The sequence below is a fragment of the Lates calcarifer genome, linkage group LG5 (genome assembly GCF_001640805.2).
Source record: "Lates calcarifer isolate ASB-BC8 linkage group LG5, TLL_Latcal_v3, whole genome shotgun sequence".
In the NCBI taxonomy this organism is placed as follows: domain Eukaryota; kingdom Metazoa; phylum Chordata; class Actinopteri; family Centropomidae; genus Lates; species Lates calcarifer.
In genome coordinates this window covers 23,519,557-23,545,768 of record NC_066837.1, presented here as the reverse complement: position 1 = coordinate 23,545,768, position 26,212 = coordinate 23,519,557, and the positions used below count along the sequence as shown (strand labels likewise).

General features: G+C 42.4%; 1 protein-coding gene across 1 annotated transcript in view; it reads right to left on the bottom strand.

The window, feature by feature from the left end:
- Nucleotides 1-22,822, bottom strand: part of LOC108875693 (xylosyltransferase I) — a 76,374-nt gene extending 53,552 nt beyond the window's left edge. Inside the window, exon 1 of the mRNA XM_018664789.2 lies at nt 22,428-22,822. Within this exon, the coding sequence (XP_018520305.1) occupies nt 22,428-22,709 (282 nt within the window). The 5' untranslated portion in view covers nt 22,710-22,822. The remainder of the gene's footprint in view (nt 1-22,427) is intronic.
- Between the last annotated feature and the right edge of the window lie 3,390 nt (nt 22,823-26,212).

Here is a 26,212-nt window from a genome sequence, read left to right as displayed (position 1 = left end):
CAAAACAAGCTGGTGCCAAGGCTTAGCTGATAGGCTAATTAAGCTCACCACAGGGAATAAATGTTTCCTCTCTGCCTGCCATTTGTCACACCTGGCACGGAAATGTCACTAGGAAAAGAAACACACACACATGCACACACACACTCACACAGACTAGGCGTAGCAGACACACACAGCAGGAGAAGTGCTGAGGCGACAGAGCTACTGTGTGAAAGTAAGTGGAAGCAGAAAAAAAGAAGGAAACAGAGAGAGGCAAAGAAAAGACAAATGAGACACAGACGTAGAGCAGAATAGAAAAAGATGCAGGGAATTGCGCAAAAGAGGAAAAATGATTAAAAAACACTAGTGAGGAACAGGAAGGGAAACTGTAGAGAGGAGCGTATTGAGCTCTGCCAGACAACATCACAAACACTGCTGAGCCTTATTATGGCAAAATTTCTGCTAAATTAAAAAAAAGAGTACATGTTTCCTCCAACTACAGCTGAAGTGGAGGCATTTAAGATGACATCACAATATTACATAATTTATCAAGCACCAGAAACACTGATAAGTCATTTCATCACTGTTTCATATCCGAGAGGGCATTTGTGTTACTTTATGAATGGGATGTCTATCAGCTTCAGTGATGCTGTGGAGGTGGGTTGACATGCAACCAGGGCCCTGTCTGGACTCAAAGTTGTAGTTACAGTGCATACACTCCTGACTCAACACCCCAGACTTTTTCTTCTCCATTTGTTGGCTTTTATCTTATTTTTTTGTCTTGTTTTCAGTACAAGCAGAAGCACATTCTCCAACGTCAAGGTGTATTTGAGAAAAATGTTCCTGTCTGCCTTCATCATTTTTTTCGTCTTTTTCAGAGTGCCAACTTTTCCACCAAGCACCAAGAACATTTTCACAATCTTTCAAAAAATCTGATCTGTTTTTGTAAAATCTGATAGTTTGAGCTGAATCTAATATGAGGCTTTGAGCAATCTGAATCAGGCAGATCAAGTGGGTAGCTTGAAAAATTACATCAATATCTCCATTTTTCTGTGTTGGAAGGATATTCTTTTGTACACTGGCAAAAACTCAAATGCAAGAACAAAGATACCTATTTGCTTTGGCTAACTTCCTCCTTTTAGCTACATTTGAACATTTGAAGTTATTTGCACATCTCTTACAGCGTAGTCACTCTACAAAGGGATGGCTTTACAAATGATAGCCACAAACAAGTGAACAGATTACAGCAACAAATAACTATTTCAATGCACATGAAATGTCAGTGTATTGCTTTAAGATAGATAGGATGATAGTCTGCAGCCATGCTAGCAGCTCTGTGAGGTTGTACTTTGAGCTAAGTGCTAGTGTCTGCATGTTCACATTCACATAATGACATTGCTAACTTGCTGGTGCAGAAATGTTTATATTTCCATTTTCATGCTCTCATTTGGCAGAGGCTTTTATCCAAAGTAGCCTACAAGATACTGAAGCTTCAGAACAGTAGAAAGTATGACATGTCACATTCTGTAGTGTTCAACTACAAACTGTGCTTTCAGCAGAAGATACAGCAGTGTATCTCATATCATATGGCAATGTTAAAAATGCCAATGTATTGGCCAGGTATTGAACCCAGGCCTCCCATGTGGCAGGCAAGAATTCTACCACTGAACTCCCAATGCTTGCTGTTCTTTGTCTGAACATGCTAAAAGTCGCTAATTAGTACTAAACACAAAGCCATTAGGAACCATGAGTGCGCAAAAAAATTCATGGTAATTCATTTAATAGTTCAGATGTAAGAGGTGGACTGACTGACATTGCCATATCTACATTTTGAAAAATATCTACAATTATATGCAATACAATACACAATTATATTAAATATGTTTTAATGAGAAAAGTGAAAAAGCCCATAACAACAAGTGGATGGAAGAGGACCCACTGAGGTCAGACCTACATCTAAGGTACCATGTTTGCCATGTTATAGTTTTGCCTCCCTTCTCTTTGTCTCACACACACCAGTAAATGAGCTGCTTCACACTGAAATCTGCTGTTCATTACAGGCATGACAGCTTAAGTAGAGTGTAACCCCACAGCTATTGTAACACTATCACCAATAACCACCAACACAGCACTGTCGCTTCATGGCACTGCTCAGGAGAGCAGAGCACCACACACCAGTCCACAGGAGATTTAAGGTTGGGATAAGGAATGATGATAGAAATTTTGTAAAGCCTCCCCCAGCTGACGCAAGGTTTTTGAGGGAAAAAAAAAACAAAACATCCTCTTTTGTTCCCACCATCTCTTGTTAGACTGAAACAAACGACCTGCTGTTGTTGTTTTGGAGTGCAGCACTGAAATGGACGCCTTCTAAACAAACACTGCACGCCTGGATTACACTGTGGGTTTGGGTGCTGGAGTGTGGCACGCAAGCATCGGGGGCAATTCCCTTTCATTTCAGCTCGCTCGAAAATGTAAACTGAAACTGCTGTTCATTTGCAAGCGATTATTGTCCAATAGATTAGATATAACATCCTTTTTCAGCACAGAAGTTTTTCATTGTTAAAATTTTGATGAAATCCAACTTTCTGAATTGATTGCAATTGAAAGTAAAGTGAGTGCTTATTGCACAAACAGTGTCGGGGTGCATGCCAGTGTAATGTCGTCAAAGCACACTGAAAACAGTGCGGCTGTGCAAGTCAGTGAAGACTGTGAAAGCCTCGGCATTAGGGATGCTGCACCCGACTGTTTTTTTTTTTTCATCCATTGCTGAAATTCATGCATGCCACATGGTGTTATTTCCATGGATCACTTCAAAGGGAAGTGGAATCAAAGATCTTGTACTTTACTGGAGCACACTGGCATCAGAGGCTCACTGATACTTGCCTTTTTCATCTTTGTTCCACAGAGTCCTCTTATCTGTCTCTTGTCAACATGTCACTTAGTCATCCTTAACTAACACCAATCTTGGTACCAGCTGTCCTTTCTTCCCTCTCCTCCCTTCCTCCTCCTCCTCCTCCTTCCCGCTTCACTCCCTCTTATTGTTTAGCCCATCTCCTTCCTCCTCCATGTTGACAATCGACACTTTGCCATTGCTGTCATCTGCTCTAATACACGCTACACAAGCGGGCCGACAGCGTCCGTATGGTCCCGTCCTGCCCAGCACAGCAGAAACATGTTGGCCCCATATGGAGCGTCTCCGCAGGGGGAATGTATCTGGGACGGCTGGCGGAAGTCAGCGAGGATGTTAGCTAGATGATGATAATAGACTTTCATAGTGCTCCTGTACAGTAATGATGTGGAAACCTTAAGCTGCTTAAACTGCAAGGTGGGACTATTTTGATGAAGCTCTGTAGCTTCCTGTCTCTCTCTCTCTCTTCTATTCTAAGATTTCCATTTTCATTTCACAGTTTCCTCAGGAACTTTGAAGAATAGAGCATCAGCCGTGTCAAGACGAGTTACAGCCCGTTCAACTTTTAAAGTTTAAAACTTTCTCAACCTGCAGCACCATCCCTTCTCTTTTCACACTTGTCTGCCGACACTCCACATGTACTCAGATGGTTAATATTAGGGCAACACCAACTCGCTGTGTTGTTGTTAAAGACCAATGTTCCCATGCAGCACTGATAAAAGAGAAGAAGAGCAGAAATCAGACAGTGTTCGAGCTTGCGCCTCTTAATCTCCCCTCCTCCGGCTCAGCCTAACTGACATTTTCTTAATTTATTCCTCTCAGGATTCCAACATTTTAATTAGGTCACTCCAAATCTCCTCCCACGCAGCGTTATTCCGAAAACTTTTTTATTTCATCATGTTTGTCATTTTCCTCCTTCGTCTCTCATTCTCTCTCTCCCTTTCTTTTTCGCACTTGTCACTTTTGCTCAGCGGGTTATCTTGCTAATGATGTACGCCATTTTTTCCGACCAAATCCTGCTGCTGCCAAAAGTAAATACTGCAGAGGTAAATACATAATTGAATCGTGGAATTAAATAAATGAGTATAAAGAAACCTCTTTTCAGTGTCTCAGCGGTGGATGAAAACTACAAGATTTGTAAAAACAGTGAGGTGGTGCTGTCAACTTTTAGATAGAAGATGTTGTGCCTGATGTTGGCCAACAGTGTCTGTACTGTACGCATGTGCACATGTATGCTTATGTGGGTCAGTGTGCACAGTATGCATAGGTGTTTATACTTTGCATAAGTGTGCTCCTGAGACCTTGTGTGATAGTCCCACAGTATGTAGCATACTGTGTGTGTGTGTGTGTGTGTGTGTGTGTGTATGAGCTTGTTTGTTCTTTGCTATAAGAGAAAGTGTATAATCTGTACGTTGTTCCTCAGCATGCCAGGAGTCCTGGCTTATCTCCAGCCTCAATGGAAAAACAAGAGGAAATTACTTTTCTACAAAGTGTCTGACAAGGCAAAATCTTTTACACGTTTTCCATCAACACAGCAGGACATTTACTATGACTTGAGTGCTTTGCTGAAGGGTTCTAACACACAACTGAGGTGGTACCTTTCTGGTTGCAATTCTCTTTTACAATCAGTCAGTAGGTGTAAGCCCCTGATGCTCCAAGCCGACTGTCGGTCTGTCAGAAAACGGGTCTTTGGCCGACTGTCAACAGTAGTGTTTGGCCGTATGGGTGGCACCATTGGCTCTAGTTTAAGACGTCTACTGTCATATAAGTATCAGCCCTGGTCTCTGTTGTAAGCTCAGCATGGTTTACATGCATGGCATAGATGTCAGTGATGCCAGTCAAACTAATTAGAGGATGAAAGGAAAGGAGGTGAGGAGTGTTACCATCACAATGAAACACTGCCACTTTCACACTGGTTTTGACACAATTGACAAGTTTGCTTAGCTTCACCACAGAATTACACCAGACTACAGCTGTCCATCCCATTCTTATTTCCACCCAGTATCAATGATGAAAGTAATTGTTAGTTGCAGCCCTAGATGAGTGGTGTGACTTCACAGGATGATCCTAATTTTCTCTACCTATGAAAAGTTAATGAAACAGAAAAAGATAAATGAAATGAAGAAAATTACAATTGTTAAAGGAAACAATCTCCAAGATTGGAAACAATAAAGTGTCGGTTGATAGGGCTAGATATCACAGCCAGTGTCAACTCTATTAATTATCATATAATAATTCTTTAACCTTATACTAATTCTACTTTTGCATAGAAAGCTCTAGACACATGTTAACTCATCTCCAAACAGTATCAGGTCCATGGCCCCAAACTGGAAAAGTGGTGGCAAAAACAGGTCAGAACTTGTGCTGATCCTTTTAGTCTGATGACACATGCAGGTTTATTCAACATCACTGTATCAGTTATAGCATTTTTAACATTCTGAGATCTTTCTGATGTTAAGACACTGAAACCAGCAAAGAGCCGGAAAAGAAAAAGCTGACTGAAGCTGCAATGACAACATTTTATTTAGCTGACACACTAATCCACTTATTTTAGATCCAACACTCTCGACAGTCGTGCTGTTACTCTCTGATGTACGAATCAGGAAAAAACATAAGGCTGAGGAAGTCCCCATGTTTCATGAATGAGTGCACAGAGAGACGGTCAATTTAAGTATTTCCTGGCCTGGTTTTGTCTACTTCTTCTTTTCCTGTTATGGGGACGGGATGTAGTCAGGGGAAATTCATGTCATTCACTCTCACATACGTACTATGTACACAATTTAGGCATAGGAAGGCACAGACGCTCTGCAGCACATGCAAATACGTACACACCTGTCATTCCCACAAACCCCAAAACATATTCATTAGCTTCCTCAGTCTGTCTGGTCTCTTCCTCTGCTCTGCTTTAGAGACAGAGTGACTCTCCAGTCCTCCAGAGGAATGCCTGTAAGATCCTGTTGCACCACAGTCCGACCACCACCAATCAGACTTTCCTACCACAACTCTGAGCAGCTCATACCGTGATTCTGGTTTGTTGACTGTGCTTGATGCTGATCCATAAGAATGAGTCAGAGCTAGGGCTACATTGCTACAAGGCCCAAGGATTGCTAATCCATGACCTTCTGAGAAAGATAAGCTGAGAATGTTGGCTCTATCTTCACCACACTGCAGCGAGGGTTAGGAGGGCTGAGCTCTAGCCTTGTAGTCTCATGCGCTTGAGGGTTCGGCTAAAGCTGCTCTCTGCAACTGCAGGATCAAGCTTCGGCGCTGCATTGAGAAGCAGTTTCGGCCAGATGAGTGCAGTAATTATGTGGTTAGCCTTGGCAAGTGGTGGAGGCTAGCTGATTATTGGTATAAAGGCTGAAGATGAAGGTACGGCTAGCCGGCTACAGTGGTGCACTGTGTGGCAAACTGAAAACCAGGCTGGGGCTGAACTGCCTCTGTCTGAGAGGAAACTGTTAAAGAGCCACACAGAGCCTCCTCTGTGTGTGTGTGCGAGCGTGAGTGAGTGTGTGTGTGTGTGTGTGTGTGTGTGTGATGCAAAGAGGAGGAGTACCTTTACTGGGGAGTGTAGGGACAGCTGAGGTTCACTGGGTTTAGTCACACTGTGAATGCAAAGACTGTTTTGTGTGTATGTGTGTGGGGGGAGTGTGAGATTAGACTGGAGGGTGCAGCCCTGTAATATAGCTAAAATGTGTCATGCATCATGTTCACCAAATCACAAGCTAATATCCCTTCAGAAACACACACATACTTCTTTTGGATTAAGACCCTCTACATTGACGTCTGTTGTCTTTTCTAAACCACATTTGATGTCCAACACAGCACAGGCTCATGATTTAAGAGTCAGCTCATCTTGGACAATCATTTACAAGGACATGTCAGTCAGACACACAAATGTTCCCTAGTCCCACTGCATTGTGGGAAAGATTTAATGATTATATTACCATGTAAAACAAATTCTAATACACAGTGACAGATCAAGCCTAATGCTTACAAGTACATACGCAAACCATATGGGCTTGTCACCATAGTAAAGACAGCTTCTGCTGCGCTAATCACTTTGACATAGCAGATGCACAGACTAAGGCATTATTGGCAGAATTAAAGCGACTTTCCCTCCTTTTCACAGAGTGAAACAGCTGTCCAAAATTTTAGAGAGTGAACTAGAGAGAGAGAGAAAAGGGGAAACATGGAGAGATAGGGGCAATGAGGAATGGAGCAATGGCCAATAGCCAGACCCTGCAGATCAGATCCCCCAGAGTTGGGGATTAAGTTTTTGATCCAGATTTTAGGCTGGATTTGGGTTTTTTTCCTCAAGCTGGGCCCATCTGAAATTCTGGGGTTTTGCGCAGTGATGTCATATTGTTTGTATGTGTGTGTGTGTGTGTGTATTTGGGGGAAACAAAGAGATAGAGGAAAGCGCTCACAGCCATCGCTTGGTATTCAGAGTACGTTGTGGACGGTGCCAGCCACAGAAGGAGCAGTTAGCCAGTCCGGCAGCATCAATTTGTCAGCATATCCCAGCAAAAATCCTTTGGGGCCCCTGGGAGCCAAAGCAGGGCACTGGCAGGAGCGCAGAGGGCCTGGGGGGACCTAGCAAGCGCTAAATACACACAGCTGTACAATGATATGAAAAACACACAAAGATGCGCATATCATTCACAATGAGTGCATACTAATAGTGACAAGTGTATGACAAACGTACATATTTAGGCCCATTTATATGGTCCTCTCCCCTCATCGCCACAAAACTACAACATAAACAAACACACAGCTGCAGCACTATATTAACAGCTGCAGTAGAAAAGGGTCAAAGACAGTGCACGTCATGCAGCCTGTGTCCTCTGAATCATTGGGCCCGCTCCAGGCTCCAAGACGCCATGTGGAGCATCACACACACACACACACACACACACACACACACACACAGAACGAGAGAGAACTATCACCTTCCCTGACCTTTGGTGTTCAACGAAGCATGCACATATCTCATCACCCCCCACTACACTCCTATACACAGACATACACACATAAAGAATCTGTACAGCCATGGGCCATCATAAACTCACAACCCCTCATCCATTAAACATAAGTAACATAACATTGTACTGGATCTTTTGAGCTCAAACGGTTTGATCTCAGGCATCTGTGACACACAATACACACACTGCATTTATAATTCAGCAAATACTGCACAGCACAGTAGGGATTATAGTCTTACTCAATTTTTTAAAAGTCAAATACATGTAAAGGAATTTGGCCTGGTGTCAATGGTGCATGATATTACAGGATCCAAAGGAGCTACTTGGACATACTCTACCTACACCATTATAGTGAATCTTTACTATATAAGGGGAAAATGCAGAAAACTCTTTTATTTATGTTACAAATCCACTAGAAAACTACTTAACTCTTTACATGCACACTAGAAGAAGTCTTGGTTTTGGTCTTTTCTGTTTACACACATAAATATTTCATCCTGTTGATAAAACAATCTCAACTTAAGGTCCACTCACTCATTTATTCTGGAGCTTTTGACCATATCACACTATCCTCATTAACAGAAGCTGGTCAGTATAATCAAAGGTTTGAATAGCTATGGTTTACAACATCTGCTGATGAGGACCACTATGATATGGTCGAAAGCTTTAGAATATGCACCTATGGGCCAGATTATGCTAGGTGCTCGTAGTTGCGTTGTGGAACTAGTTAAGTAAGGAATGAAAAAGAGTTTCTCATCCTCACTTCCTCATCCTCCTCTGAAGTGGGTGTGAATGTTAGATTGTTGGTTTCAGAAAGTTACAGAATTGGTCAGACCCAACCTCCCTCCAGTGTGATGTTGAAAAGACGAGGTTGAAGGGGGTTTCCAAAAACTCTTCAATACACCCTCGATAGGCTTAGTATGTACACACGCTGGTTTTAGACTCCAATATGCTGCTCCTATAGACACTGCTGTGTGAATGAAACACTTTTTACAGGTCTCTAATAATTGGCTGTTATGTGTCCAGGAGCATGCTCGATTCGAGTCACATAGTTGGTACAACAAAAACTGTGATGATAAACGATGTAATGATGATGTACGCTGTAGTGAAAGTCTGACACTGGTAATAGGGGGATAAGTTTTATCACTTGTAGCTCTCATCTCAAATTGCCAGTGATAAGATAGAGAAGCCAAATCCAGCAGAGTGGTAAAAGCTGAAATGTCCAGGCAGCCAGAACCAAAGAGGGTTTTATCCTCCACTGCTGGAGTAGCTCAGACAGTACAGACAAAAGAGAGACTCAAAGACAAATCAGAAACCAGGATAATGACAGAATTGTGTAATGAGCAATTTTAATATGATCAAAATGTACTACTATTCTTTTAACCAGGGCACTAAATTGCAAATAAACACACCAACTGTCTCCGCATCTAGTATGTGGAGGTTAACATTCACTGCTAATGGTACAAGGCACCATCATAACCACCAACCTCCCCATTGGGTATCATACAGAATAATTTCATAAGCTATATTCGGAGTCTATTAAGGAAAAAAAAGAAAGAAAAAGTAGGAAAAAAAGGTAAGAGAATAATTCTGAGAAGCTAATAAACCTTCTCCTCATTAATCTCCATTGCTGCCACTGGACATAATGCCAGTGAAAATATAGTCCTATTCCTTTGATTATTCTTCCCACCTTAGAGCAACACGCTCACATCAGGCAAACAGTTACCAACTCATTACAGTCCTCCTCTATTGCAGTTAAATTGCAGTCATTTGTGTCTCTTAGGCAAATAGACTGAGTGCTAAGCAAGCAGACGTGCCCTGGCTGAATTATAATTGCCTTGACCAAATCTCTTTCTCAGCAGTTAAGACAATTATGTCTGCATACTCTGCACGCCTCTGGAATTCATACATATGTGCAGGAGGTTAATATTAATAAACAGACCAACTTGGTCACGCATGGAAGTACATACATAGAGTTTTTACATCAGCTACTTGCTACTAGTTTGCATGTGCATGTATGGTATGTGCTACTCAAATTTCGGCATCCAAGCCTTGTCCAGAGATAACTTCACAAAACCATTAAGTATGTACTGGAGAGGAGTGCTGTGAGACTTACTTGGCTCTCCATGAAAAAAGACATATTCATCTACCCAGCGGATAAACTGAGAGTTACATAAAAAGATTGTTGTAGGGCTATTTGACAGAGTAAAATGGATTTTACTCGCAGCAGTTGAGGGGGGAAAGTTGAGCACAAAGAGAGAAGTCAAGGAAAAAAAAAAGCTCTCACCCCCACCTCCCCCCAAAAAAGCTAGACTAGCCATTTGGAAGGGAGAGAGAGAGACGGAGAAAAAAAAGAGTAGTATTGTTCTTTGTTTAAGCTCACACACACACTCGCACAAATACACACACAAACACAAATAGAGTGCTGACACCAATAAGCAGTCAATGATTTTCCTAATGGTTCTCTTCTATGGAAAGGCAGTTCTCATGAGGATGGTTAAAGCACTGAAAGCCATGTGTAAACTCCCCTCTTGCTAGTAGCTTGCTAACACGCACACACAGACACACACAGATGTCTAAAACCCATCTTGGCAGCCCATCTTGCTTTCCTTTAACCTCTTTTTTCTCTTTACATCTGAGTGTGTGTGTGTGTGTGTCTCTGAGTCAATTAACCCTCTGTCTGGGTTTTTCCCCCTTTATTCCACAGTCTTTTCTAAAATTCTTCTCATAATTTAACCAACTTTCCAATATTGCTCAGCCAGTTTTACTCCTTCTTGTCTCCCACATGCACAAACACGCACACACACACACACACACACACACACACGCGCGCACACTCTCTCACCTTTTACAAGCTGCTTGTAATTGTCATCAAGGGGAAACCTTTATGCCCCTTGAAAGTTTTATATGTACATGTGAATGCACAAACAAGAGTGTGTATGAAAGGGAGAGGGCTCGTGGGTTAAATGTTCAAAATGTTTGAAATTCAAATAGTTTTCCCAAAAAAGGAAACTCAGACAGTTGCACGAAAATGATCAAACTCCCCTCGTTTTCCCACCACAGGAGCATGAATGCCTTAAGTACATGGCAAAAAGCCCCCCCACCCCCAATCATCTTCTCTTCCACTGCCCCCACACACGCTCTTTTTTCGTTCATTGTAATTTCTATATACCTCTGAGGCATGGCATCCAATGAAATGGAACAGAAACTGGAAGGATGGTTGGAGTCAAATGAGAGGAGCAAGTAGTGGTGAGAACGGAGAGAGACAAAAGTGAAAGAGAGGAAATGGGAATAAAATAAGTGGAACGACAGCAATTGACGAGAGAGAGAGAAAGCGAGAGCGAGCCAAGTGAAGGAGCAGGTCAACTCCAGTGGCAGCAGTGTGGAAGCGTCTGCGGAGCGTTGCTGATGTGATGGCACGATGATGATGGTGTTGATGATTCACCGCTGGTAAGAAATCAGAGAGAAGAACGTATTATTATCACGCAGCTCAATTACAGCGCAATTTCTCCGGCAGCGACAGCCTCTGCAGGGCTCCTCATTGAAGCTGATTTGGGAGGCCTGCGGTGTCTTGGAGGACCAGTCAACGACTCAGCGGTGCGGTGAGACATCCCCACTTGAGATGGGAAAAGAAGAAGAGGCAGGAGAGGACGACTGGGGAGAGGAGTGGGAGCACGCAGGGATGAGGAGGGAGAGGAAGTAGTCGGGGGGCAAGATTGAAAACCTGGAGCCGTTAAAGCGAGCTCCGCACTTGAGGTGTTTGGCAGAGTGGTGTCAGGCAGGAAGGACAGGCAGGATCTAAATGTACTGCTGATGGAGAAACACCTGTTCAGTAATGAGTACCAGCTCTCCGGCTGGTCCTGACGGTTTAACATGAATACTGAAGAGCAGCTATTCATGTGGTGCAGTGTTTTAGAATTTTATTTACCCTCAAAGTGCATAAATGTTGTGCATGAGCCAAGGGGGGAAGGAGCAGAGAGATAGAGGCCTTTGTGTATTTGCAAGCTTTTGTGTGTGTGTGTGTGTGTATGCGTGTGTGTGCGTGTACGTGTTTGTGAGAGGGAGATTGTGTGGGTGAGTGTTTTTCATGATGCAGGAAGGAGAGTATTTTATGATTTTATGCATTCTGTAGGTGTGTGCCTTTAGCACCGAGGGGACTCTGAAGAGTGTGTGGGAGTGTGTATGGATGTGTCTGCTTTTGTGGCTGTTTGCAGGTGTGTGTGTGTGTGTGTGTGTGTGTGTGAGCTTGTACAGTTAACTAGTACATCCCGGCTGTCTCCAGTGTGCCGTCCAACATCCCGTACGGCAGCTGCCCTGACGCAAAGGCAGCCTCAGCTGAACTGCTTCATTGACCTCACGCTGAGGGATTCTTCAACATGACCTTGACCATAAACCTAAACCTCGATTCTCTCACTGTACAACGTAGAGGTTACTGCGTCATGGAGCATGTAATGGGTTAAATATGGGGCAATTCTGTAGCTATCACCTGCTAGGTCAAAAATCAGCCTACTACTCATTTACCATGTGAATACTAAGTTTCCTTCAGCTATCCTTTCATGTAGCTTTAAAGCTGCACTAATCAATATTTTTATATAAACAGTGGATCCAAATCATCATGGTAAAGTTAAAGGTGTCATTTGTAGTGATGAATCTACAGGCAATTATCACTTATCAGTCATGCATCTCCCCTCAGCTCTATAGAGCATTTTAGCAACTTTACTGTTTTGATTCAGTTTCACCGCTCCTATTCACCTTGTGAACAGAGAAAAAACCTTAAGAAAACCCACTGTACATTACCTGTCCAACACTAAATGGCAAAAAAGGACAAAGAAAAATCAGTTCATGCGGCTTTAAATTTGGAAGAAAAAAAAACCCCACATTCCCATACCCATACTGTCTAAACACAAGCAGACAGACAGGGACAGGGACTATCTGATATAAGACTGAGTAAGATTAGTTTGACAGACACTTAAAGCAACTTGCAGGACTTGACAGTTTTTGATATTTGGTGGGGTGGGAACATGTCGTTCAGTGCCAAAAAAGCTGTGAGATTCAATACCCAGCATTAAGTGGTATTACATCAAATGTAAAATTGTACAGTATATGCCTTTTGCAAAATTCGATACACATTTCTCTGCATCTATGGATAACATATTAGGTGAAAATCTTTGGATCTTGGATTCAAATAATAAACACTGGCCTGTCTAAGAGTGTGTAGTGTTGAATAGCATCATGAATCATAACAAATGTACTCCTCATTTAAATCCAATATGTTATCCAGATGTGGCTAATACAAACAAACACTGTATCAAAAACAAGTATCCATTTGAGTGAATAATTAAACCAGTGGAATCACAATCTGTTTCAAGTGGAAATGGGGAACTGGGATTATTGGGCAGATTCGCTAAACCATGGGCTCCTCCGGTATAATCCTGAATGGGAGCTCCAATTTAGAGATGCTTGATAAAACCAGCTTGAACAGTGTCTTCGCATCAGCTTACCTCTAAATCCTAAACTTCACCAACTGAGGGGAAAATTACAGACCTGATCGCTGCGTGTGTGGAGGCCATTTGGACTCAGGTTTAGTTTCCAGAAATGGTCTGCAACCACACAGTCTTTGCCAGCCGGACCCTAGCTACACTAACAAGACTTCAAACCAAACCGGGTTCCCCTAAGGATTACGCTGGGATTTGAGTCGACGTCAGATTTGTAGAAGGGATGAGACGTTTATCTTTTCATATTTTCCCCCCAAAATTTCTTCTTCCAGCTTTCTTCTGTCTTGTATATCTGTCTCTCTTTCTCTGCCTGTCTCGATCTCACTTTCTTTCTTTCTCCTCTCACTTTCTCTCTTAATCACAGATAGAGACAAGTCTTCTGGGCTGTTGGCATTCAGCTCCAGTGGTGAGAAGAAGAAAAAAGGACGAGGGGGAGGAGGTGGAGGAAGAAGAAGAAAAAAAGCGATGCTGTCAGTTCCTCTCCTCTTGCTCCATGGGACTGGAAGGACAAAAGCTTTCCCTGACAGGCCGGATTGCCCCTATCTCTACCCAACCGACGTGTCATCACCCTGTGTCTTCACCACACTGCCACGTACTCTTTCCTCTAGCTGTCACAAACCCCCTGTCTTATTAGACTAACACAATACATGGGGATTAGTGTATGGTGTGTTGAGGAGGAGATAGCAAGGCAGTGGCTCATGCTCAGTGTCATTAGTCTGTGTGGGTGTGATTACATGTTCATGTGCATTTGCGTGTTACATGTGGATCAGCGTGTTGCATGTCAATGTAGCAGCACTGCAGCGGCTTCAGATAAGTGGGCAATCTGCCGTATGCTTCCCCAACGAAGAGGCTGTCAAGTGTTTTTCATTGCAATGTGACCATTACGGTTGAGAGACAAACACACTCCATACTGTCTGATGATCTCCTACACAAGTCTATTCACAGTGAGTGCTGCAGGGGCCACAGTATAGATGCTGCAGATACAGTACACACTGTGATCGAGGCTGAAAAATCAGCAACAAAAAGGATATACGACTGTCGCTGTAGGCAATCTGACCTGATGGGAATGTACTGGTGCAGCTTCTCATCATGTCACACCTCCCAGCTTGGCAGCAACAATATAAAGAGAAAATTCACTTATGTTCCATTATAGAGAAAACATATGATCCTCCATAAAATACAAGTCTCCATAGAATTTGTGGATCAAAACACAATCAATAAAACGTTACACTTTTTAATTTTATTTTACGAGTGACTGTTCCTCTGCTTGCTATAAATAAAGATATAGAGATTAGCGTCAGCAGTAGTTTTATTGTTCCTGCAGTAATTTCCATCTGTCCTGGGGAATTGTTGAATTCAAAAAGTGTATTTGTTGAATATATTCAAATTTATCTTTTACTCGTGATCTTTAAGCCCCTGAGTTGTAGGGGCCAGGTTAAAAAAAGACTAAATTTGAGCAGCAGAGGTCAAGATATCCTGATGGTAAGTGGTTAGTAGAGTTCAAGATCCAGAAATGCTGAATCCTATTTCCCATAACACAGCAGGATAGAGTCTTTCAAATTCGACATTTCCAGTAATGCAGGTTACCTGTTATACATTTAAAGTCTCCAAGTTTAAGTTGAGATAACCCTGATGACTTCACTATTACATCATCAGGGTCATTTTTACAGCTGCAACATTAAATAGTAAAAAAAAAAAAAACAAAAAAAACAAGGATAAAGTCACAATTTGGAAAAAAAAAAACATTCTTATTTATTATTTTAAAGATAATTTCTACCATTCAAAAACTCAGCTAATCTGCATCATCAGGACTGTGTGGGTGTGGTTTCATCAGATTTGATTGGCAGTGCTGGCAACATAAATCAGACTAAATCGTGACTGGTGCACAGAAATACATGACACAGCTTCATCACAGCTTTTTCCCCCCCGACTGAAAGAAACCAGTGGGAAGATCAAGGACAAAAACAAAGAAACAGCAATTTCACGAAACTGTTCTAACTTTGTCTGATTATTTTGTGTTCATGTAGAGAACCACTGCAGATAATAATAAGCTGATTGAGAAAAGAAGTTCTCGGGGGCTTTAAATGCAGTTTTCTTAGTTCAAAAGAAGTTTTTCTTTTTCAGTCCGGACTGAACTCTGAGACATGCTGTGTGCTGGGCTTAAACATAAACCCCTGATCATGTGGCTATTGGAGCTCTGTGTTTTTGTACCCATTATCGTGCTGTATCTAAAACTAACCCTAATGACAATGAAAAATCCAACTACAACTTTTTAGTTATTCTTTGTATTGAGCAGTTTAATGTGATCAAGATCAAAGCAATGTTATGTAATTCAACTGCAGTGTCTTACAATAGTTGCAACTAATCTCTTTTTATAAAATACAGTAGATCTATTTAAAGGGATAATCCTGAAACTACTAAACAGCAAGGGAGTTGAGCAATTGGCCTAATAACCCCTCCATATGGTGACGGTCTAGTCCAAACCTCTGTGTGTGTGTGTATGGGTGTGTGTGTGCAGTCTTTTAGCTCTGCGCTAAATATCAACATGGACCTGACTTCCCAGCCTGGTCCTCCTATCTTTCTCTTTATGTCTCTCTATGTCTCTCTCTCTCTCTGTCTCTCTCTCAGGGCTGTCTGCTAAGCCTCTTACCTATGGGATTATTGGCAACGCTAGGTATTATATAGCTTCATTCATCTGGATGATGTGTTATTAATGTGTTGGGGAATGAAACCATCTGTAACAGCGGCCGAGGATGATGGGAGGATGAGGGGAAGATTTTCGGTGGTGGGGTGGGGGCTGGGGGATAGTTGATACAGAGTGATGCAACGCTAATTGGTGGTAATGGTGAGGTTTGTTTGAACAGATTTGACAGGAGATGGTTGAACAGTAGTAATGATCTTTGATTTTGCAGTTTTGAAGATGAGGCTCACAGAGGCATCAAGCTGAGCTCAAAGTGCACACAGACATGCAGGCAGACACACAGTCCAACAGAGGAGAGAGGATAGTAAGTTCTGTGTTTGTTAAGCCCCTTTCAGACATGCACATCGCTCTGTAAATGCTCACAAAAGACTCTGAGTTGATTTTCTTTGAAGGTCTTTCTGGCAGTCTCCCCTACTTTGCCCTTTTCAGACATCATATCTGTAAAATGTCTTTGTTCATATATCTGTGAAAATGGTGGGTTTTGGCTTTTCAAACACACAGACAGATGACAACTTAAAGGAAAAACCTGAGTAAGTATGTGGGGAAATATAACAGATGCCACTGCTTCCACATGACACAAGGGCTCACATATGTTATGGCCTTCACAGTCACCAGATCTCAACCCAGCTCAACACCTGTGTGAGATGTTGGATGAACACGTTAGACGAAGCTCTCTACCGCCATCATCAAACCAGCATTTTTGGAAGAATGGTGGTCTCCCCTCCAGTAGAGTTACACAGTCTTGGAGAATCTAAAACATGGATTACAGAATCAGTTTTGAAGGCTTATGGTGACCTTTATGTTGGTTTTTAATTTAACCTGTTACCCATCTGTAGGTCTCTATATAAACCCCATTTTAACTGTCCTCAAATGTGATAGTACAGTCGGAGCTGCAAAACTTGTGCAACTAATCCTTTTTTAAAAAACTACATACTGATCCTGGTTCCATTTTATTGTGTTATTGCAACACAAGTTATTTGCCCTTTTCTAGAGAAAATCCAGTAATTCTGTCCATTTGACCATAAAAAAATCACTATGAGGCAACATCTATTTCTCATCCACCTGGGGCATTCACACATTCACACACACTGCCTTCATGATGAAATGTTCAAAATAAAACATGTGGCTGTTGAATAAGAGTAGATTCCAATCTCATTGCACCCTTCTATGCTGAGCCTCAATACCTTTTTAGGGTTGATTAAACTGTGTCCATAGCAATGAGTATCAGATTTGGCAGGAGGAGTTGTTGTGGTGAAATTTCAAACACCCTACATCTGCATGACTAGAATGTAGAATACTGTGCATGCGGTGCTGATATTAAACCCTCAACACACCATTTGCTATTAACTTGATGATGCAGTTGCCCATTTGCCCTGCTAAATATAATACGATAATGGAGCTTGTGCCACTCTCATCTCCTGAGCAAGAGTCAACATAATTGACAGAACTGCGTGAGTCATGTCAGTGTGTTCCAAGCGAATGTGTAGTATTTCTAACATCCTGACACCTGTTGAATTGTCAAATGGCTTATTCCTCCTTCACACAAAGTCAGCAAAGAGACAGAAGAGGACAGAGAGAAGAGAGAGACTGCTGCCTCTGCTGTAAACAGATTACATGGATACCACACTGAAGAGGCCTGCAGTACATTTAGCACCTGTGCTAGAAGGAGTGTTTAGCAGGGAAGTGTCTGGTGTGTGATGTTTGAGCTGCTATGGATACCCAAACTTTCAGTCTACAAACTATACATGGTCTGAAGTTTTGAGATTCCATACTGACACTGATATTTTGCATAGTAGTGGGATCAGCTTAGTGAAATAACATGACAGGGTTTTAACGGCATACTGCATTATGATAAAAATGATTTTTTTTTTCCCCTGTTGCAAGTTTTGAAGAAGGATGGTGTCATGTATACAAATTACACTTCAACATCAAAGTGTCTTGGGTTTTCGACGTGTCTCTTTCAAGTCTGAGGTGCGTGCCTCTTCCCTCAGATCTGAATATGTTTCCAACTCTCTCCGAGACTACCAGCACTTGAAAAAAGAAGCTCCTCTGTGTGCGAAATCATAACAGACAGATGGATGGACTGATAGGCAGGCTGTACTTTACTTTCTCCCTCATTACCGGTTTTACAGAGTAACACTTTATTGATGTAATGATTGGGACGTCTGAAATTTTAAATCGCACGGTGCATCTTCTGGGGTGTCTCTGGACTGTAATTATGTATGTTCGAAGGTCTGTTTAAAGCAAAATAGCTCACACTCCGAGACGATTTACTTTCGGGGAGTGCCAATTTAACTGCCAATTACCATCGCCAAAGTGGCTTCGCTATGATACAGAAACCAGCTCTGACAATGACTGGCACACTGGCAAATGCCGCTGGAACAAACTGTATGTGAGGAAGGGTGTGGGAAAGATGAGAAAGGCTGTTTTGTTAAAAATGGAATGAAAAGACTTTCAGGAAATGAAATATGATAACACTGGCCCTAAAAAACACGTTGCACAAACTGTTCGGATAAAATTAAATGTAAACACAAAGAGCTTAATCCTAGTGTTTTTTAGTGTCAGCGTGGATACACAGACCTTGCAGCTCTGAGAACTGCATCACCTATGACTGTACGCCTCCTCGTCACAACCTATGTTGTAGCACTACAGTAAGCGCAGTATGGATATACAGTATGGACTCTACTTTGTGTATATGCGAGTGTGAGTGCGTATAGTTATAAATATGTAAGTGTATGTGGGTGTGTTTTGTGTGTAGCTGCTCTACATAGGTACGTAATTTTGGATGTTTATGTGAGTTTCAGTGTGTGTGAGTGTGTGTCTGTGTGAGTCAGCACAGTGATCACGGACACAGTGGGGATGATTCACATTGTGGTTGTGGTGGTGGCCGGAGAATAGACTGGTAGCAACAATGGATTTCAAAGTTCCCAAATGCAAAACATGTGTACAAGCGCATTACTACTTGTACTGTACATGATCATAATTTAGATGATAATCGAGCACAACTCATTTTCAGTCCCTTTCATGTTAATTCTGACAGTCTTCAAAATCACTTTTGCCAAATATCTCAGGCTCAGATTCCTTGTCAAGCTCCACAACAGCTTCACAGACTTTAACTGCAGTAAAAGTAACCACAACGATATGAGAATAAGGGGCATTTTTTAAAGTTACAAGAGAAAATGAATATCAGGCCATTTACAGTCACATATGGGACACCCCCCACCTCCTCCACTTTTGTGTTTCCCTCTCAGACACAAAATGAACAAGAGTTTCTGTCAGTCACAAACTATTCAAGTAAGAAATCTGCTATCTTCATATAAATTAGGATCTGCAGCAGAGCCAAGTGTACCACTGTGGGAAAAATAACTGTGGGGAACATCTCTATAATAAAACATAATGTATAATATTTTGTGGTTAAGCTTGTCATGTATGTGTTATCACCATACTATGGAACAATGAAAAAAAAACCTCCGGTAAATGTGCATTTTCGGATAATTTGTAATGCCATCCTCGCCATAGGAAATCATTAGGAAAACTTAGCGCAAGGGAAAAAGCATACATCAGAGGTAATGTTACGTGTGTATTACCATGACTAACAGGGGAAACTCTTTACAACATGTGTGAGCTGGACGCCCGCTGGGCTCATGGGGATCATGACGGTATATGACTACCGCGGCAGATGGAAAGAAAAGGCTGACGACCAGATGTGGAGCCTGAGCAAACGCTTTTAAAGCTTTACTCAGTCTCCTGCTGAAGGTAGACTGGTTTAATTCTGGCACAGTAACAGTTTTTTTCACATCCATTACCAGGACCGCCTTAATAAGCACTTATTAATAATAATTGTGAGAGTATCTCTTGTAATAAACTGATGTCAGGCAAAACAAGACAGATTAATTAATGAGTAGAAATTTTTTGATGGGGAATCTGCAACAGGTAGCTACAGTCTGTGTGAAGGCTTAACGCACACAGCTAACTTAATATCAGTCGTGATTATATCCAGACATGTAAGGCAGTGGAGATGTGAACAACAAGCTGTGGCATCAGTTGGACTACAAAAGAAGACATCTACGCTCTCTATCACCATTTCCTCAAGAGACACAACAGGAGACAACCACTAATGACAACTGCAGCTCCTGCCTGCTGGGATGACACATTCAAAGCTATGCATAATGTTCCCATCCAACACAAGTTATCACATTCAAAATTCTGCTATTGTCATACTGTAGCTTCTGGCTCATTCTATTCTGGATCAAAGTGCTGCGCTCCCCTCTCTCTCAGGCGTGGTGCCTCATATAGCATCAGTTAGCGCTTATGCGTCACCCTTAGGCTGGACAACTCTGCCTTGCCAAGCCACACTCACACTCACACACACACACCACCCACAAGGGGAGAAAGGACTGAAAATACAGTGATTAACCAGTTGAGGGAATGCATGCGGCCGAGGGCGACCAGTTGAATGTTAAGAGTCCGGGAGCCATGGAACTGCAGAGAGCCGCGGCCGACAAATCTGACAGAGCTGACTGGCTGGTGGACTGACTGGCACTCAGGCTGTGTGAAGTGCCTGGAGGCGATGGAGAGGAAAGCCCTTCTTTAAAAGGTCACGGGTGCAGATCCGCTGTGTGTTCTAATAGTGAAAACACATTTGGACAAATTGCTGTTGACGCGGCAAGAGTAGGATCTGACACAACTGATCCACAGTTGCTGTTATGTCATTACACTACAGTCCTTGTAGGAAAATTACAGTAATTTCATACGAGAAGACATAATAATATCATAAAGTGCTATAATGTAAACTCACTGACAAGCACCAAAGCCTTATGTCCACAGCACCATTACAGGGTTATTACTGTGATATTTTGTTGGTGGATTCTCCAACTGTCAAAATACAGACAACTGCCTCAAATATAACCCGTCCTTGGCACGACTTTGTACTGTGGAGATGCCGGCAGGTGGGACAAACAGTCCTACCACAGATGAAGTGAGTGAGTCACTGTAAAATCTGCGGAGGAGACAGATGATACAGTGCACGGCTCCGAGTGACTGACTGTGTGCGGAGGCCACAGTGTATCATACTACATCAAAGCCAGGTTATCTACCGGTTGCACGGTGGCTGAAGAGTACGGCCATACTTGAATGGTTTATGAAGGGAAAAAATGCTACACGCTCGCCAGGAACAACTGCGTCCAATTTCTTTAAGGCAGCCTTAACTTGCTTCAGAGACCATGCAAAGCAAGGAGCTCAATTTTCGAGAATTTAATTCCAGACATCAGGGTTGTGAAAATTAATCACATGCTGCGCAGGAGCACTGTACAAATACAACCTCCCCTACATGGTGTGTGTGCGAGTGAGCATGTGCATGTGTGTGTGTGTGTGTGTGTGTGTGTGTGTGAGCCTCTGGGGCACGGGGGAGCACTCAATGGAGTCTTGCAAATAAACATTTGGATTTTAAGAGGCAATTTTTTTTTTTTTTCCCCACATTTTCAGTGTGCAAAGCGTGGCATTAGCTCCTCTGCCTCTGAATGGGCACAGTTCCACAGGCTATCTTTAATTTAATTTATTCATTTTGTGTGCAAGATGTTCATTATGCAGGTCTGCATGTGTGCTTTGGCTCCACAACCATATCTATCCTGACCTTTATGCTCCATGTTGCCACTACCAATAAAACTGTTTGTATTTTCACAAACAACAGATGACTCTAATCTCTGTACACTCATCAGAAGACAACCCTGCAAATTGGGTTATGTTTCAATTTGGCCTTGCTCAGACAGTGCTGCTGAGCCATGCAGCTACTGTATTTGACTTAAAATACTAAATAGACCGTGACAGGTACAGGCTACAACCCCAGTCAGTGACTCTGCTATTCATGCACCTCCACGGCTACTATCTTATGAAAGGATTTGCCCTGCCATGCTATCATTCTGCCCTGGAGTGAACTACACGCTGAGTTCAGATTTCATACTCAGCTTTGGCATCTTAAACTGAGAGTCTGGAGGCTGGATGGAGTGCGTTCATTCAAACGGCGCAATGTGGCTCCGTGTCCTCAGCGAGCATTCAGCTGGAGGATGCCCCGTCTCCCGGCAGCAGCGTCGGAGGCGTGAGAAAGAGGGGGCTCGTTTGCATCTGTCTCGCTTCAGACATCCTATCATTTCCCCCCTACGAGGCAGCCTCCCGCTCAAGTGACAACAATCAAACATTCATTTAGAGGCCCGGCCGTGTGCTTGTCTCTCAAAAGGCGCAAGCCGGAGATGTTTTGACCCGCCTGCCAACCCCTCCGGGGCTTCATCCCCGGCGAGACGTTTCTCTTTTTATTCCTAGCGGGGATATGATATGAATACAACGGTAGAATACATCTGTCTTACCGGCTGCTGTATGTGGCGAGACGTCCCCCTCCCAGGCGGAGGCAGATGCTGCTGCTGCTGCTGGAACCCGTGCTGGAAATAGTCGCTGCCAGCGGCTTTGTTGCCCGCGACCCGGTCCCTCTTCCCCCGCACGCTGGAGCCTCCGTTCTCCCTGTCTTCGCCGGAGTCGAGGCTGCTGAAGTTCCACACAATCAGCGTCTGGACCAGCAGCACCGTGAGGGCTGCTATCAGGGCAGACCGCGAACGGCGGGCCAACCTGCGAGCGCACAAGCCGCCGACCATCTTCGCACCGGGGCTGCACGGAGCTGGAGGACCGTCTGTGGCTCTGCGCAGCGCGACGGGGAGGAAGAAGTGGAAGTAGAGGAGAGGACGAGGAGGAGGAGGTGGTGGTGGTGGTGGTGGTGGTGGAGGAGGAGGAGGAGGAGGAGGAGGGAGGGAGCGAGGGAGGCTGAGCTTCACGGGGAGGCGAGGAGGAGCATCGAGAGGGAGAGGCACAGGGCCACCGTGTGGTGAAACGGCGAGAGGGTGTTCAGCGACAGGATGACGGTCATGTCCTTACTGTGTGAAGAATATAGTCAAAATTTTATCTTTCCGGTAAGAGGTTGTGAAAATAACCAAATACATGTAAATGCTCAAATTTGCAATACCATTTAACAAGGCAGTCCCAAAAATATCATTGGTACCTGTTCTCCAGGGGTTCTTGACAGTCACTTGACTGATCCCAACAGGGGTGTAGCTATAGGAACTCTGGGTCCCCTGTATTTCATTTCCTCGGGCACCTTGTAACTAATTCATACGTCCCAGTGGAATATCTGTCTTTTTTCTCTCAAAGTTTTGGAAAGATCATCTCCATTTCACACCCCACTAACTGGATCCCAGCTGGAATCAAGTAGGAAAATTAACTTTTTCTTCCCTGCTTTCCAGGAGGTATGTTACAGCTGTGCCGTGGAGCTGGTGAGAATTAAGTGATTTGCCCGAGGACAGTCCAACATGGCTGATAGTTGCTGTTACGTGCGTTGGTCATCTGATTTTGTTTTTTTTTTCTTTACCAAAATGTAATCCAGCTGTTCACTCTATAAGATTTGGACTCATATTTATCAGAAATCTAACACACAAGGATGCTAATCAGTCTAATCAGTCTGATCAGTGCCACACACTTTTTAGGCACAGGAATAAAAGCATTTTATCAAAGAAAGTAATTACAGTATATCTCCTTGAGTAGGCCTTTTTCCACAGCAGACCTTTTGAAGTAGTTACTTCTGTTCAAGTGTCAACGTAAGTCATGACAGCAAGCCACCATACGCAGTACTAGGACCCTGGACATTATTTTTACATTCAAGAAAATGATTAGAAGTGGCTCATAAATTATCAGGATGTTTGAAATCTTCAAAAGTAAAGATTTAAATCTCATTTATTATTATTACATTTATATAGAGCAATATTTTCAAGCTGGTATGTGTTATGAATAAAGTTAAGACTTGACATTAGAAGTACTGCAGATTTAGTGGCACGGTCCTGATTGTAGGTATGGAGATACAGAATGTTGGGCTTTTAATATTAAATGACAGACATCTTTAAAGTTATTGATTGGATTAAACCTTCTTTTGACTGATATTGTAATCACACCACAATTCTGTGTCTGCTCCACAGAAAATAAATTCTCACAATTTAGGTTGAATTGGTAACAAGGAAATACATCTGCAACAGAGATGATTGGGCTCCCTCACAGCTGTGATTGGGTTTATTGCACCTTGGAGCTCCATCAGCACTATTCCTATTCAATCATTTCTCTGCCACTTAACATGATTAAAAAAGATGCTTCTCTAACTTGTGGTCTCCTTGGGTTTGTCACTGAATAGCTCATATGAAAGCATTTCTGCAGTGTAGAGGACAACACTTTGTAATGAATGCATCCAAAAAGCCAATACACTTTCATGTTTAATACTGACTTCTTGTAGTGTAACCAAAGGAAAGAAATCCTACATCAAGTCTACATACACTATGTAGATCAGTATGTTAAGCTTGGCTGCACATGGTTATTATTAAGAAAAACTACAAGATGTCTTGAAGCAATGATTTCATTCAAAAGACTGTCTATCACTTGCTGAGAGTTTGTGTAGGAAGCAACATAAATAACTCAAATCCTGCTCTGAGGTGGGAATATTTTTAGTGCAATCAAACTTTCAGCTCAATCCTTAGGAGTGATTCAGAGATGCTTGTTAAATACACTTCCTGAGCTCTATTGACATGCCAACACCATGAGTAAGAGAGATGGAAAAGCTTCTTTGGCAGTTACACAGCCCAGTACTTCACCTACAACAAGAAGGTATTTTTCCTTGGTATGTACATTATGACTTTCATACTGTCAAGCTTAAGACCTGAGTCAGTTATGAAATGAATGAGAAGTACCCCTAAGAATAACCTTAAAGTTTGACTCATGCGTCAAGAAATTCTACTTCACACACTTCGTGTTCTAAAACAAACTTAAATTTGTGACTCAGGCACAGATGGAAATGACTCCTGAGTGCTTTAAAATAAGGACTAAAGTAATGTCTCTACCAAAAATGGTCTCCCTTCAACACAGAATCAGCCAATCGTGAGTGTCAAAAAGGTTACATGTCAGGACTGCATCATACCATTTATCATGGTGTAGTGCACATCTCTGAAAGACCACTAATCACTCAGTGTATGCTTCAGTATACTGAAGTAACAGAGAAATTGTATTGTATCATGCCCATGCCCATGAGAACACTTATGCTGATAATACTAAATACTTATATAAATTAACTTAGGTAAAGAAGGACATACTGCACTTCTTTATGTTGAATATTACAGCAAATCAGATTGTAGCTGAATACCTTAAGCAATAACTGGACAGATGTGACAGAGCAGACCAGGATGAATTGTAGGATATATGTTGCTCTAAATAAGGAGATTGAAGATTCTGTAAAAAGCCAAGTGTATTTTGCTTTCCGACTTACTTGATAGTATGAAGACCACAAGTGTGGGTATTAGGTCAGAGCCTCTGTGCTTTATCATTTTATGTCAGCTTACATTTCCAAAACCTCTTTTACCTCTGGTGACACTGTGGGTGGCTCCTAACTGTATAAGGATTCATTTGTACTCTCTTAAATAATTAAGAGGCTAAGAACAAGTCTTAACATTTAGAAATGTTGATGTGTGGCATGTGTTCTTAATTTGAATAAGACTCTAATTATGTGATTTTAACGCACTGAAGACTGTAATTTACTTGTATACATAGTGACCCATGAAATAAAACTCACCCTGAGAGGAGTGTGATTCAGAATATAAGAAACTGTGCAGCTTCAGTTACGGTTGCTACACTTCAGGACACTGGATACTGAAGAACTGGAGAATTCCTCCAAATTCCACTTTATAGTTAGTCTTGAGTTTCCCTGTGGCAGTGACACATCACACTATAGGAGAAGAGTTTTCACCCTCCATGATGCGTTCAAAATTCTACCCCACCCAACCGCAACCTTCACAGGATAAGCAGTATAGCTAATGGAAAAATGGATGGATGACAAGTTAGTATACAGTTAGCATACAATGGGTTAATCAAGGCAGTTGCACAGAAAATTGCTGCCTGCTTTGGCTGGAACTGAGGTTGATAAGCTTAGAGTTTGTGGGGCAGAAAACCAAAATAGTGAAATGAAACAGGCTAAAACGTTACATAGACCTGAGAGGAATTTCAGCTTGGTGATAATTCTCTGTGGGTTCATCCCTACGAGCAACACCTTTCAGATTACACATAATCAATCCAT